The sequence below is a fragment of the Amyelois transitella genome, chromosome 2 (assembly GCF_032362555.1).
Source record: "Amyelois transitella isolate CPQ chromosome 2, ilAmyTran1.1, whole genome shotgun sequence".
NCBI classification, from domain to species: domain Eukaryota; kingdom Metazoa; phylum Arthropoda; class Insecta; order Lepidoptera; family Pyralidae; genus Amyelois; species Amyelois transitella.
The window spans coordinates 9282029-9294331 of record NC_083505.1 but is presented as its reverse complement, the minus strand read 5'-3'; the positions used below and the strand labels follow the sequence as shown (position 1 = coordinate 9294331).

The following is a 12303-nucleotide window of genomic DNA, read 5'->3' as shown; positions in this document are numbered from 1 at the left end:
TCGTGTTTGCAGGAAATCATTATGATTTGAAAAATAACGAGCAAAACATGATTTTTTCGTATAGTTACTACCTATATGCGAATGGATAGCGATACCTTGGCGTTGGTAAATGTGAACCAATTAGAAGATTAAGCGTTGACAATTACGGTGCCGGATCGCGATCGTATATCAACAATTATCGTACGAGTGCGACAAATGGCGAACTGGTCCCGTGCACGTGTAAGCGCGGTGTGAGCTCGCAACTATTAGTGGACTTGGGAAATTTACAAAACAGAATAAGTTAGAATAGATGCGTTCATATTTCTATAAATTCGTCAAAACTTGATAATATTTATTTAAATTTGCCATTGAAAACATTATTGATAAATGAAATGTAGCATCACATCTTTCACTTTTTAATTAACCAAAACAATCTGAAACATGTTATATTGTTCTCGAAATCAATATTTTAGTTAATTAAAATAAAATAGAACATTGTAGTTAAGCAAATTCATATTTTCCAAGTTTTTACACACAGCATTTTAATATATATTTTTTATATTTAAAAAATAAAAAAGTCCTAAAAATATTTACTGTTTGAAGTTTCACAAATTTGAAAGCTACGAACAATGCCTACATGCACACATGGGACCGGTAACAGTATTGCTCAATAAATTTCACAGGCCTATATAGTTGTGGGAATTCGACACACTGCCTGTTGTATATTTTTTTTCACACTGCATATTCACAAATATAGGAGTAATCGCAATTACCACGTTTTATTAAATACATATTTATTACCAAAACCAAAGCCTGGCAGTGGTTAAAAAGAGAGTACTAGATTCAATCACCACTGTAATTGAGAATTGAATGCTAAATAATATTTAAGGAAAGTTCGCAAAACTTCGCAAGGAAACTAGCGCATTCTAGTATTTGATTTTTATTTAATTCACTGTAATTAGAACTGGCACTGAATTCAACAAGAAAGGTGTTGTTGCACAAACGACAGGATGGTAAAATAATTGAAATACATAACTTCTCAAACAAACAAATAATAATTTTGGAAGATTAAAAGCGTTATGCATGAAATATTTCATTCAAATGCGATTAATTTAATTTGGAGATCAAAGGTTCTTCGAAGAAAACACAATTCAGGAGACAAGTGTTATGGCTCTCATCACAGTATATGATCATTATTTAAATCTTGATAATTTATTATGATTTGTCCGGGTCGCGTATACAGAATTTTAGTAAATATAAGATGCTAGTTCCTTTGTAGTTACGAGATTTATATGAGATAGAATGGTGGTGAGAAGTAAATCAAATGTGATGTTATGTGCCAAGAGTAACCACGTCGATTTAGCGTTGGCAACGCGACCTATGCAAATATCTTTATTTGCGGAAGAATGTCTTATTTATTCAACTAGCTTACGATTTATGGGAAAATAATTATCTGTATAGAAGGCAGGCCTACATAATAATTATTAATAATTTGTGTAGAGTAAAAGCCCAAAGCATATTCGCTTTATAAGCACTCTGATCCTTAGTACGCGAATAGTATTTTGTGAATACATGATTTTTGTGCCTTTAAAATATTTACTTATAAAGAAAATTTTCCCAAACTTTTCCATAAAAGTCTTTCCAGTAATAAAAAAATTCAATAATCATTGACGTTAAAATGCAACGAGCTATTGCAAATCATAAAGTGAATCTAGATGGAGAGTTGATGTAAACCCATCGGATACCACACAGGATAGCCGACCAACATCAAAATATTTGCAGAGCGAGTGAAAAATGTGTCCCTGTTGAATAAACTAAAAGAGTTCTGTACAATACAATGGGACGGGTTTTAAAACGGAGCTTACCGTGTTTGCTCCGCGCACGATTAGCATGGCAACTAGCGGCCGACAGCGGGACATATTTACATTATTCTATTACGCCTGTAATGATAATCTCTGGGGGTTTATTCAGTTATTTTACTTGGATTTAATTCAGTTGCATTTTTTCATGCTCCATGTTTATTATTTTTCTTATTCCTACAATTTCATTGGTAGTATTCGTGATGGTTTTTAATGGGATCTGTCTTCTAACACGGCAGGAAGAAAAAAATATCATTACCTATGTAGATATTTTTACAATCTTAGAAAGCGCAAAGTCGTTACGATGACATTGTAATAGGTTCGTCTGAGTCGGCATGATCCTCGCGATATTACCCGACAATTCAGCTGATCTCTGTGGGGCAATTCAATTACAGTGAAAGATCCCTCATAAGCGAATCGTTTTTCCGAGTCATTAATTTTTTCGAACGACACGGGGCTTCGCGTGATATGGCGGGGTGGGTCCACGCGCGGCTATCTCGCGAGATAATACTGATTTATGTGGGCAAGCGACGGTCGCGATTCGTCGTGCATCGTCGCGCTGACATGCGAGTGTCGCGCGATCGCATCCTCGTTCACAGTAGTTAGTTTTACCGTTGGTGTGCTTTCCTCACACACACTGTCCGAATAGGCTATTTTACACCATGTAAAAAAAAATATAAAAATGCACGTATCTTATAGATTTTGTAAAAAATAAAAGAAAAACATCGATCATTATTCATAAAAGTGCAATATGGATTTTATAATTCAATTTAAAAAATCCTCTTTTTTAATCTGTTCTTCAAAAGTCGAAAACGCTATCCGCCATGTTGGGTACTGACGTGACGTCATACTTTTAGTAAACAAATATCGAATCGAAAACATATTGATGATGTCAGGCTCTGTTTATTTTGAAATTTTAAAATTTCTATCACGTTTTTGGGTTTTTACTCTTTAATAATTTAATAGAATCATGGAAGACGGTTTTGTGAAAGCAGACAATATAAATCTACCGAGGATTAATACGTTGATGGTGGCGAAATTTTTTGCGTCCAATCCCGATTTCTGTTCTGCTGAGTTAAGAAATGTTAAAACAGCGATGTAAGTATTTATTGTATTAAACATTCTCTTACAATACACAATTATAATAGGTAAATTATTACACAACCAATCCAACATAACCTATTTTTTGTATTGTTTACTAAAAGTATGACGTCACGAGTCAAAACAGCATGGCGGATGGCGTTTTCGCGCGAAAATACAAAATCATAAATAATAAATCGTTTTTAGAGCACTTTTCGGCTTCAAAAAATTTTAATAAAAATTCTATAGGTATAACACAGTCTCAGGATTGATTTAAAACAGTTTTCAAAAAAGAGTGTAATAGCCTATTTCTGTGACGGTTTGTTGGCGAAATTTATGCTAATCGAGATGGCCGAGTCGGATAAGCTCGCGTGACGGTGTGTGGCAAATTGTCTCCCATTGCGACTTTCCAAAGTCCTTTGTATCGCTTACTATCGCATTTAAAATTTTATTACTTCACATGGCCGTGACGGAATACATCAATTTTGTGCAAAACATAACATGGGATTTAAAGTAAGGAAGGTATTAATAGGATAATTTTATCGCTAACGAGTTATTACGACTCAACACAGTTTTAAACATGCACAAGGACCGTTCTGGACCACTAAGTTCAGAAATAAATGCGGCCTGAATATATTTCCAGATGTCGTATTTTATGGTGCGTGGTAGAAAAAACCGAGTGCCCAAGGCATCGTTAACTCGAGAACATTATAAGAAATAAATAAGTGAGGTATTAATACGGCTTTATAGTCCGTGAAAAGGCCTTCATTGTTTTGCGTATCGTACTCTGCTTGTATACAAAATTATTCTTTTGAAGTCTATTTCACATCTTTGACTAGCAAAGCAAAATGTTAAGTTAAATAGGTATGTTACACGTTCAATCAAGTCATTAAGAAAAAAATTGTTTTATAGGTGAAAAAAATTGTGGTTGTTATCGAAAGATTAGGTTTGTGAATTTGTCACGATTGGTGAGCCGTCGCGGTTGATTTACAAGGCCTGCGATAAGCGCCGATGGTTGCGATACCACGCTAGTACGCTACGATTGAGATACCTAAATACTACACGCAATCATTTGTCTGTTGGTATGTTGCGGATTACACACACACTATCTTCGAACGATTTATTTATAAAATATTGTGTTTTGCATTAATTATTAAAGTATATGAAGCGCCATAGACAAAAGAAGCAAAAAACTAATTTAATCTTAATCAGTGTTTTCCATGTTCAATCAGTATGAATAAAATTAAAAGCCTGTTACAAATTTTGAAATTCGTAAATTTCTGAATCGGTACTACAATGACGAATACAAGACGGCCACCACGCGAGCGCCGGGCGGTGGTCGATTGCCAATATTGGCAAGCACTTACTGCCATTGTTTGCCAAGCACCTAGGGCCATTGTTCTCGCCCGGCGCGACCGACACGCCTCGCGCCGCTGCTGCCGCTGTGCCACCTACCTTATCAATATACCACCATTCTCCAATAACATTCCCGATGAGACTGACAAGTTTGTCGATGACCGACATTTAATGTCAATTAAGTGTAAGTACTATATTTGATCTAATTTTTAAAAAGTATAGTTTAAAATCTATAATTTTGCGTTATTTTTGAACAGTAAATATTATTTACTAACAATTGCACCCAGCCAGTCCACTCATATAATATGAATACATATTATCACATCTAGATATCCCTTGCGAGTTCGACGGAGCGGACGGAGTCTTGAAAAGCTTGAAGGGGCAAGTTAAGCTGTACGCCTTAATAATGGAATTTAGATTCAAAAAGTGACGGGCTGCTAGCCGTCTACAAGAAAAATATATCTTTAGTGCCAGGAACCACACGGCACCAACATTTTAACGTACAAATAAAAATAATCACTCACCTTCCAGTTTTAGTGATAATCATCTCAGTCCCTAATTCATTGAATTTGTCCCACAGCTCTTTGGTCTCTAAGTGGCACTGTATGTGTCTCATCTCCTCACTAGACCACCGCTCAGCTAGCTGAGGGTTACGGGGCGGGGGGGAGAGAGGTCGGGAGCCACCAGCAGCACCACTGGCAGATCCCGCTTCAGATGTTGAGGACACATCCACGGGGGAATCTCTCTCGTATTCGGCTAGTGGCGGAGATGGCGAGCCCGGCGCCGACGCTGTTGCATCAACGAACTTTTCTGCAAAGCGTTATGAGAATTTTCAGCTTCATCCAATAAATGCGAATTATATTGTGAACTGGGATATTTTTTGTATTTTTGCCCAATATATTTTAAATAGGATCTAATTTCGTAATTTGCTTAAACTAAAAAGAAGTAGGTAATTTAATTAGTAACTTATTTAATGATGATTTTATCATTTTGACTATTAAATAAGACTATAAAATAGCCATATGGCTAAAATAGGTAAGTAATTTTGATGTGAAAATGAAACAAAGATATATAAATATCAAATATAAATATACATATAAGAACATATTTCACAGATTGAGTTAGCCGCGAAGTAGGTTCGAGACTTGTGTTACGAGACAAAACCCAACGATACAATATTTTATAATAATACTTATAACGATAACATCCAAGACCCAGGCCTGAGAAAATTCGTTTCTCATCATGCCCTGGCCGGGATTCGAACCCTGGACCTCCGTTGTTATAGACAAGCGCACTACCGCCACGCCACAAAAGCCGTTTACAAAACAAATAATGTATGAAGTATGTTGATGTGTGAAATAAATGTTAATGATAAATAGATGTGTTAGTTTTGCCTATATCTTATTTTTTATTCATTTGTATTTGGTGTAGTACATAATTATGCCTTTAATTTCTTGTAAACTAGCGACCCGCCCCGGCTTCGCACGGGTGCAAAATTATAAATGTTATTATACATAAAAACCTTCCTCTTGAATCACTCTACCTGTTACGAAAAACCGCATCAAAATCCGTTGCGTAATTTTAAAGATTTTAGCATACAGACAAACAGACTAAAATAGCGACTTTGTTTTATACTAAGTATGTAGTGATTAAGATAAATGAAAATTAAAATTCAATTATTGTCTTTTTAAAACGCAAAAGGATAAAGTTAATAAATCAATATGTGAAAAATTGTATTTATTAGGAAGTTGAATTCAAAATACAAATTAAAGTTTTTTCTTATGGCATTAAAAATTAATTTTGTCTATAGGTTATTTTTCATCAATCTGTCTTTTTGGTGTAGGCATAATTATATTTAAATTCAGATAATACATGTATACAAGTTATTTGATCTCTGTTTCATTCCCAGTTGCTTATTCAGTTAAGTTCATATAATAATTTAAGTAGGTACGAGTAATTTAAATCTATTCTAATTTATATTAAGAAATTAATAAATCCGTTAACTAAATAAATACTAGTCTTAAGACGTTAAAAGTGCCTTGCAAGATTTTTTTTTAAATATGTATTTATAAAGCATAAAAAGAAGCATAACATATTTTTTTAAAGAATATTAATATATAATAAGTACCTATACATGTAGGGTACTGAAAGTTAACTGAACATAGTATATTATATGATTTTATCCTTCTTTCTCCCCCCGGCTTTAGTTCCAGTTAGATCCTCGTCAGTCTGAAGAGGAACCCGGGGTTTGTCTTTTGACCATGGATCCTGGATTGGGTGAGTTAGGTTTTTACATGAAGCGTCTCCTATCTGACCTCCGCAAAGTTAGCAGGGGAACCTTCCTCGTGTTGGATCGATTTATGGTTATAGTTGCCTGAATGTGCAGGTTTCTTCACGATATTTTCCTGCACCCTAAGAGCATCGGTTTAGTATTAAAACTAATGTAAACTTACTTCGAAAAAAGTCAGTTATTGATACATGGCCGAGATGGGTTTTAAACTTGTGTCAGTTGTTGATACATAGTCGAGGTGGAATTTAAACCTATCTCCTTCTGCGCATCACGCAATTTTAAGGGGGCACCTTACTTATTCGACCGCCGACACTCTATATTTTAAGATGATAAGTGCCACAATAATAGTTAACACGTCGCATAATTTTTTGTATAATTTTTGATTACTACTTACAAATTATATTTGAATTAAAATTTTTGCTATATACAGGCTTGTTTATAGAACACATTACTTTTATGATAAAAAATACGTAACCTAAATTTAAAAGAAAGAAAATTAAAGGTGTACGAGTATAAAACAAACGCGCTCTTTGCATCTATCTGTTTTATGAGATTTCTTTTTTTAAAACATGTTTACATAAGTTTACATATTTAATTATGGTATTAATTATAATATTACAATAATTACATATTAAATACTGTACCTATTACATTTTATTTTAATAAAAGTTAATCTTTAAAATAAATATATATGTAATAAATATATAATTTATTTTCAATTTTTAAAAATCTTTTCAGTCTTTTCAAGACTGTTGGCTCTGTCTACCCCGCAAGGGATATAGACGTCACCATATGTATGTATGTATATATTAAAAATAATTAGATGAGAAATTCGAAATCAGAATAAATTTAGAACTTCTCAAAATCCCGACAATAAGGCTAGAAGTAACGTAAAAAACGATTGAATGCCTATTCAAATATTTTCTTTTAACGATGAATAACTTATTCAAATCCAGAATTTCATTTGCCAATAATTATTTTGAAATGCTTGGAACCTTCATTCACATGATTCCTATTTCAGATTGGTGCAGACCTTGGATATACACAACATATATGTATATATTTAATATAGGTAAGTACATAAACTTATGTAGGAAATATTCTGTAATAAAAGGATATCTAAAATTCGAAGAAACGTTTATATTATGTTCATTACAAAAATTAGTTAATGGCGAAATATAAAAAATGAAGGTCTAGGCTGCATTTTATTAATTAGTTAGTTTATAAGTAATTTATTTATGTTTTACTTAGTCGTTCATGATTTTAATATGTAAATATATTTCATAAAATCATGCCTCTTTAAAAAAATTTACAGAGGAACTACATCTTTCCACTTGCCACGATTATTGGCCAATATACATATGTATATAAAATAAGCGTCAATTATAATAGATTATTTGAATTTAGGTTTTTAAGATATTATAACACATTGTAAAATAATCATATACTACTGTTTTCCTAATTCTTATAAAAAAGGTAGTATACCATAATATTTAAATAATAAAAATAAAAAAAACAATTACTACTTAAAACTTTTTTTGACAGTGACATAACATTTCGTTATTATTTTCAATGTTTTTTAGCTCATTCACATTAACTATTTACCAAAGAAGAGTACCTATCTACATATGCCTATTAGACACCTTGAAATAAACTCAAATATATCTAAAATCTTAATTAAAAAATATCCAAGACCGACAGATGTTGTTGTATAAAAATTTAAATTGAATTTCTGTTACCCTTTATACATCCAATGGGTAAATATGTACATTAACCGCAGTCGAATATAGGTACTTTTTATTTTTCTTATATTGTATTTGTTTAATAACATTATTTTATTTGTATTTTTTAAAACTTAGTATATTATTAGTTACAAAAAATTAAATCATCTTACCTAAAGGCGTAAGTGTGTCTTCCCTCGGGTCTCTAAGCCTCCGCCTCTCTCGCCTTTCTTGTCTGTCCCTGGCCATAATAGCGGCTATGGAGAAGTCTGTGGCACAAGGCCTCGCGGAGCAGTCCTCCTCCATGGCGGAGGCCGGCCGCTCCCGACTCTCGCCCTGCAGCAGCATCAAGTTGACCGCCTCCGAGCCCAGCCTGCCTCCGGAACCCCACACGCCGTCACCGTCTGAACATCCCATCGATGGTGCTGTTGAGCATAGTCTTTGCAATCGCAAACTTGACAACTCTCGCTTCGTCGTTGTGGCGACTTCTTAAAACACCTTTTAAATTATGTTTATCAAGTTCCGATTTAAGTCTTAAATTGTTAAATTTGTTAAAGATGAAAAAGTTACGGTGGTTATTATTTTTGTAAATTTATTTTCACTAACAAGTAAAATAAATAAATCACAAATTATCGAACGCCTCTCGTACGTATCACCGTATCGAAATATCAATAAACAGTGTTTAGTATCGGTTTAGCTCCGTTGTTGCTACGATCGAAAGTTTCGGAGTAGTAACGAAACTTTTTACGCGCGGCCGTGCCGTGATGTGGTAGAGCAGACCGGTGCGACTTAGCGCGATGTAAAGTCAGACTGAGGCGGTTGCGAGGCGGCGCGACGCAGGGAGGGGCCTGCATCACCGCCCTATACCACCACACTCCGACCACGCACACACAACCGCTTTTTTATTACTTCTTTCTTATTACGTCTGTCTCACTCACTCCGATAGTGCTCTTCGCGCCTATCTCTCTTCAGCGAGTGAGTTTTTCTCTGTGCGATAACTATTGAAATTCGCTAAATGGCTCACCGCGGCGCGGAAAAGGCTCCCTAGTTAAACGGCGAGTTGATCGCATCGAAGTATTTATTCGCATTATTCGCAGCGCCGATACTTCCCATCACTATTTATGGAAGCTGCCGACTACAATGAGGCTGAACGCGAAGATTGCCTGCTAGACAGTAATCGTGGTTACATTATTATGGATAAATAAATAGCCATTTAGCTTACTATACCATGCAAATGGGTTTGAGATAAATTATTGTGGTGTAGACTAGTGAGTTTACAAAGAACAGTTACATAAATTATAACTGTTTATTATTAAGTAGAAAGGTAAATGATAATGAAATCTACTCAATGTAAGTTTTACAATTGATTCGATATATAAAAACAAATAAGTGTTTAATCAACAACTTCAAAAATTGTTTGCAAAACCATCAGCAGTGCTTAATTCAAAATACACGTTAACGTTGACGATAAAATAACAATGCTAGAAAAGAAATTAAAAATCAAGTTGATTGAAATAGGCTGTGGTTGGTCAATTAACAAAGTTTTATAAACATCATTACACACACATAGAGCGGGCAGGAGTGAGGCGCGGGTAGACGCAAGATCCTTCGAGATTGCTGCTTTACGAGGCTAGATGAAATTTGCGGAAAATTGAACCTGACTTCGACTTCATATTTATAACAATTTATAACGTGCGAGGAGCTCAAACTAACCGTGTCGTCTAACACTAAACCTTATCGAGTGGACCAGTAATGGGCGCACGAATGGCCACCGATATGTGAATTGTGACGAATCACATTAATTATTTCGTTGATTTTCGTATGAGCAGCAGCGACGGCAGAATACGTAATAATTTATAATATTACCACCTCAAATCTGCCTTTAAACTTAGGTCGGAGTAAATTTTTAATAATTTACCAGTTTTGTTACATTATGAGTCTCTCTTACTCTATCATGGTTTTAAATTCCGCATCTTACTTGTTGGGTAACTTGAGATTCTTTATTTAGATGGGCTAGCAACCTGTCACTATTCGAATCTCAATTCTATCATTAAGTCAAATAGCTGAACGTAGCCTATCAGTCTTTTCAAGACTGTTGGCTCTGTCTACCCCATAGGGTATATAGACGTGATTATTATGTATGTTTATATCTTACTTGTTGGGTTCTAAGTTCAATAAGTGTTACCTCCCATACCATGAATATATTTACCTAACAAAGTTTTCGGGCAAAAATTTAATATTACCCATTAAAATAGGTAAATAATTTTCTAGTCCATAACAAACTATAACTTCTTACCTACTGAATAATAATAACCCGTAGCAATCGGAAAAAAATCTTTCTCTATCATGTCCTGACAGAGCCATCTAGCCCGGTCTTTTCTTTCAATGTTCAAATATAACGGGTCTACCAAAAAAAAATTAAGCCATAATGTACTTAATGTAGCATATCGTACTATGGCATCCTTAATATTTTTTAAGCATAACATTCTTTCGCATAACGCTTTAAGCATAACTATTTCAAGCATAATGTATCCATAATAAAGCATAAATGTATGTAAACATAAAAAATGGTACTATAAACTATCCTTGTTTTTTGACACAGTTTGAAGCTCCGCTCGCTCCATTTTGTATGGTCACAAGATTAGTTAGATAACTCTAAATTTGTTTAACCTGTATTTTTTATAACCACCTAACTAACCTAACTACTCTAACCTACCTTGTAAAAGTCTGGTAAGGTCTGGTCTAGTTTGTTGAAGGTTGACTTTGCAGTGGTTAAAAGTAACAAAAGTAACAAACCTGCGGTTACAATCACATTAATTTATTCATATTTTTTTTTCACATTGTTATTATTTGTGCGGAGATTATTTCAGTTAATCATCCTAAAATTACCTATGCCACATGACCTATTATGCAAAAAAATAATTGTGTGCCAAAATCGTTATGCAAATGAGCATTAGGACAAAATAATTGATGCTTTGTATATTGTAATAAAAAAATATCAAAAAGTTAAATACCTATGTCTGTATATAAATTCGTCGTTCGTCGATTGCATTTGCCTATCATTAGCCTGACTGATTTTTACCTAAGTGCCGTTTTGTGCGGACTTTTTGATTATTTTTTTGGTGTAAGTGTTTCTTTTTAATAAACTTTCTTTCTATTTGAAACTGTTATAAAAACTTGAGTTAAGTAAGTAAAGAAATCAATAATTTTTTTCTTTCGCTGAACATAGGTTTTTTAGTTTCGAACAAAAGTATTTGTATAAAGAAGAATAGTCTCATATCCGCATAATACTTTTTTCCACTAACCAATAAATATTGTAAAATTACTAAATAATAATTTTTTTGGTACCTATCCCTCATTTTTTTTAATAATATGTAAATTACAAATAATATCTAATGACAACGCAAACCAGCTCACCCCTTTCGACAAAAATACTTTATAAAAGTATGTAAATTACTAAAACTATAGCGCACCACTGAGTAAATATTAATTTACAGTGTGCATTTACAAACAAGGAAAACCAATCGGCCCCTAATATCGTATCCACTGCTCTTTTCCAAATCAACAAAGGACTTGCGATTAAATTTTAAAAGTAAGCAACTCGTGTGAACGCACTCTTTGCGACGGAGGGGGAACGACGCCCCTAGTAGGCGGGACGACAAACACTTAAACGAATTTCAACTGTATAACTGTATGTATAAGATTGAATTTGTAACCATTTTTAAGTGCATTTAGTGCAACCGTGTGGGAGTGAGGCAATTCTTCGCTAAGTAGCTTTCGAGTACGCGACGTGCTTCAAGTTTTTTGGTCGAATCGCTTCACGATTATTATCGAAGCTTTTTGGAACGGACGAGTTTAAAATATAAAAATAACAAAAAAAGATGAGAAGCTTCGGAAGTGTTTAATTATTAAAATTCTTAGTTAAGTAGTGGTGTTTTCTTGCAATAAATTATTATTTACATTTACAAAAAATATATATTTGTTTTATGTGCATATTTACTAATGTATTAATTTCTTA

At 33.9% G+C, this 12303-nt stretch overlaps 1 protein-coding gene across 1 annotated transcript in view; it reads right to left on the bottom strand.

The window, feature by feature from the left end:
- Nucleotides 1-9052, bottom strand: part of LOC106143582 (T-box transcription factor TBX20) — a 36257-nt gene extending 27205 nt beyond the window's left edge. Inside the window, exons 1-2 of the mRNA XM_060945075.1 lie at nt 8459-9052; nt 4799-5084 (exon numbers count right to left, since the gene is read on the bottom strand). Coding sequence (XP_060801058.1) covers nt 4799-5084; nt 8459-8702 — 530 coding nt within the window. The 5' untranslated portion in view covers nt 8703-9052. The remainder of the gene's footprint in view (nt 1-4798; nt 5085-8458) is intronic.
- Nucleotides 9053-12303: the final 3251 nt, after the last annotated feature.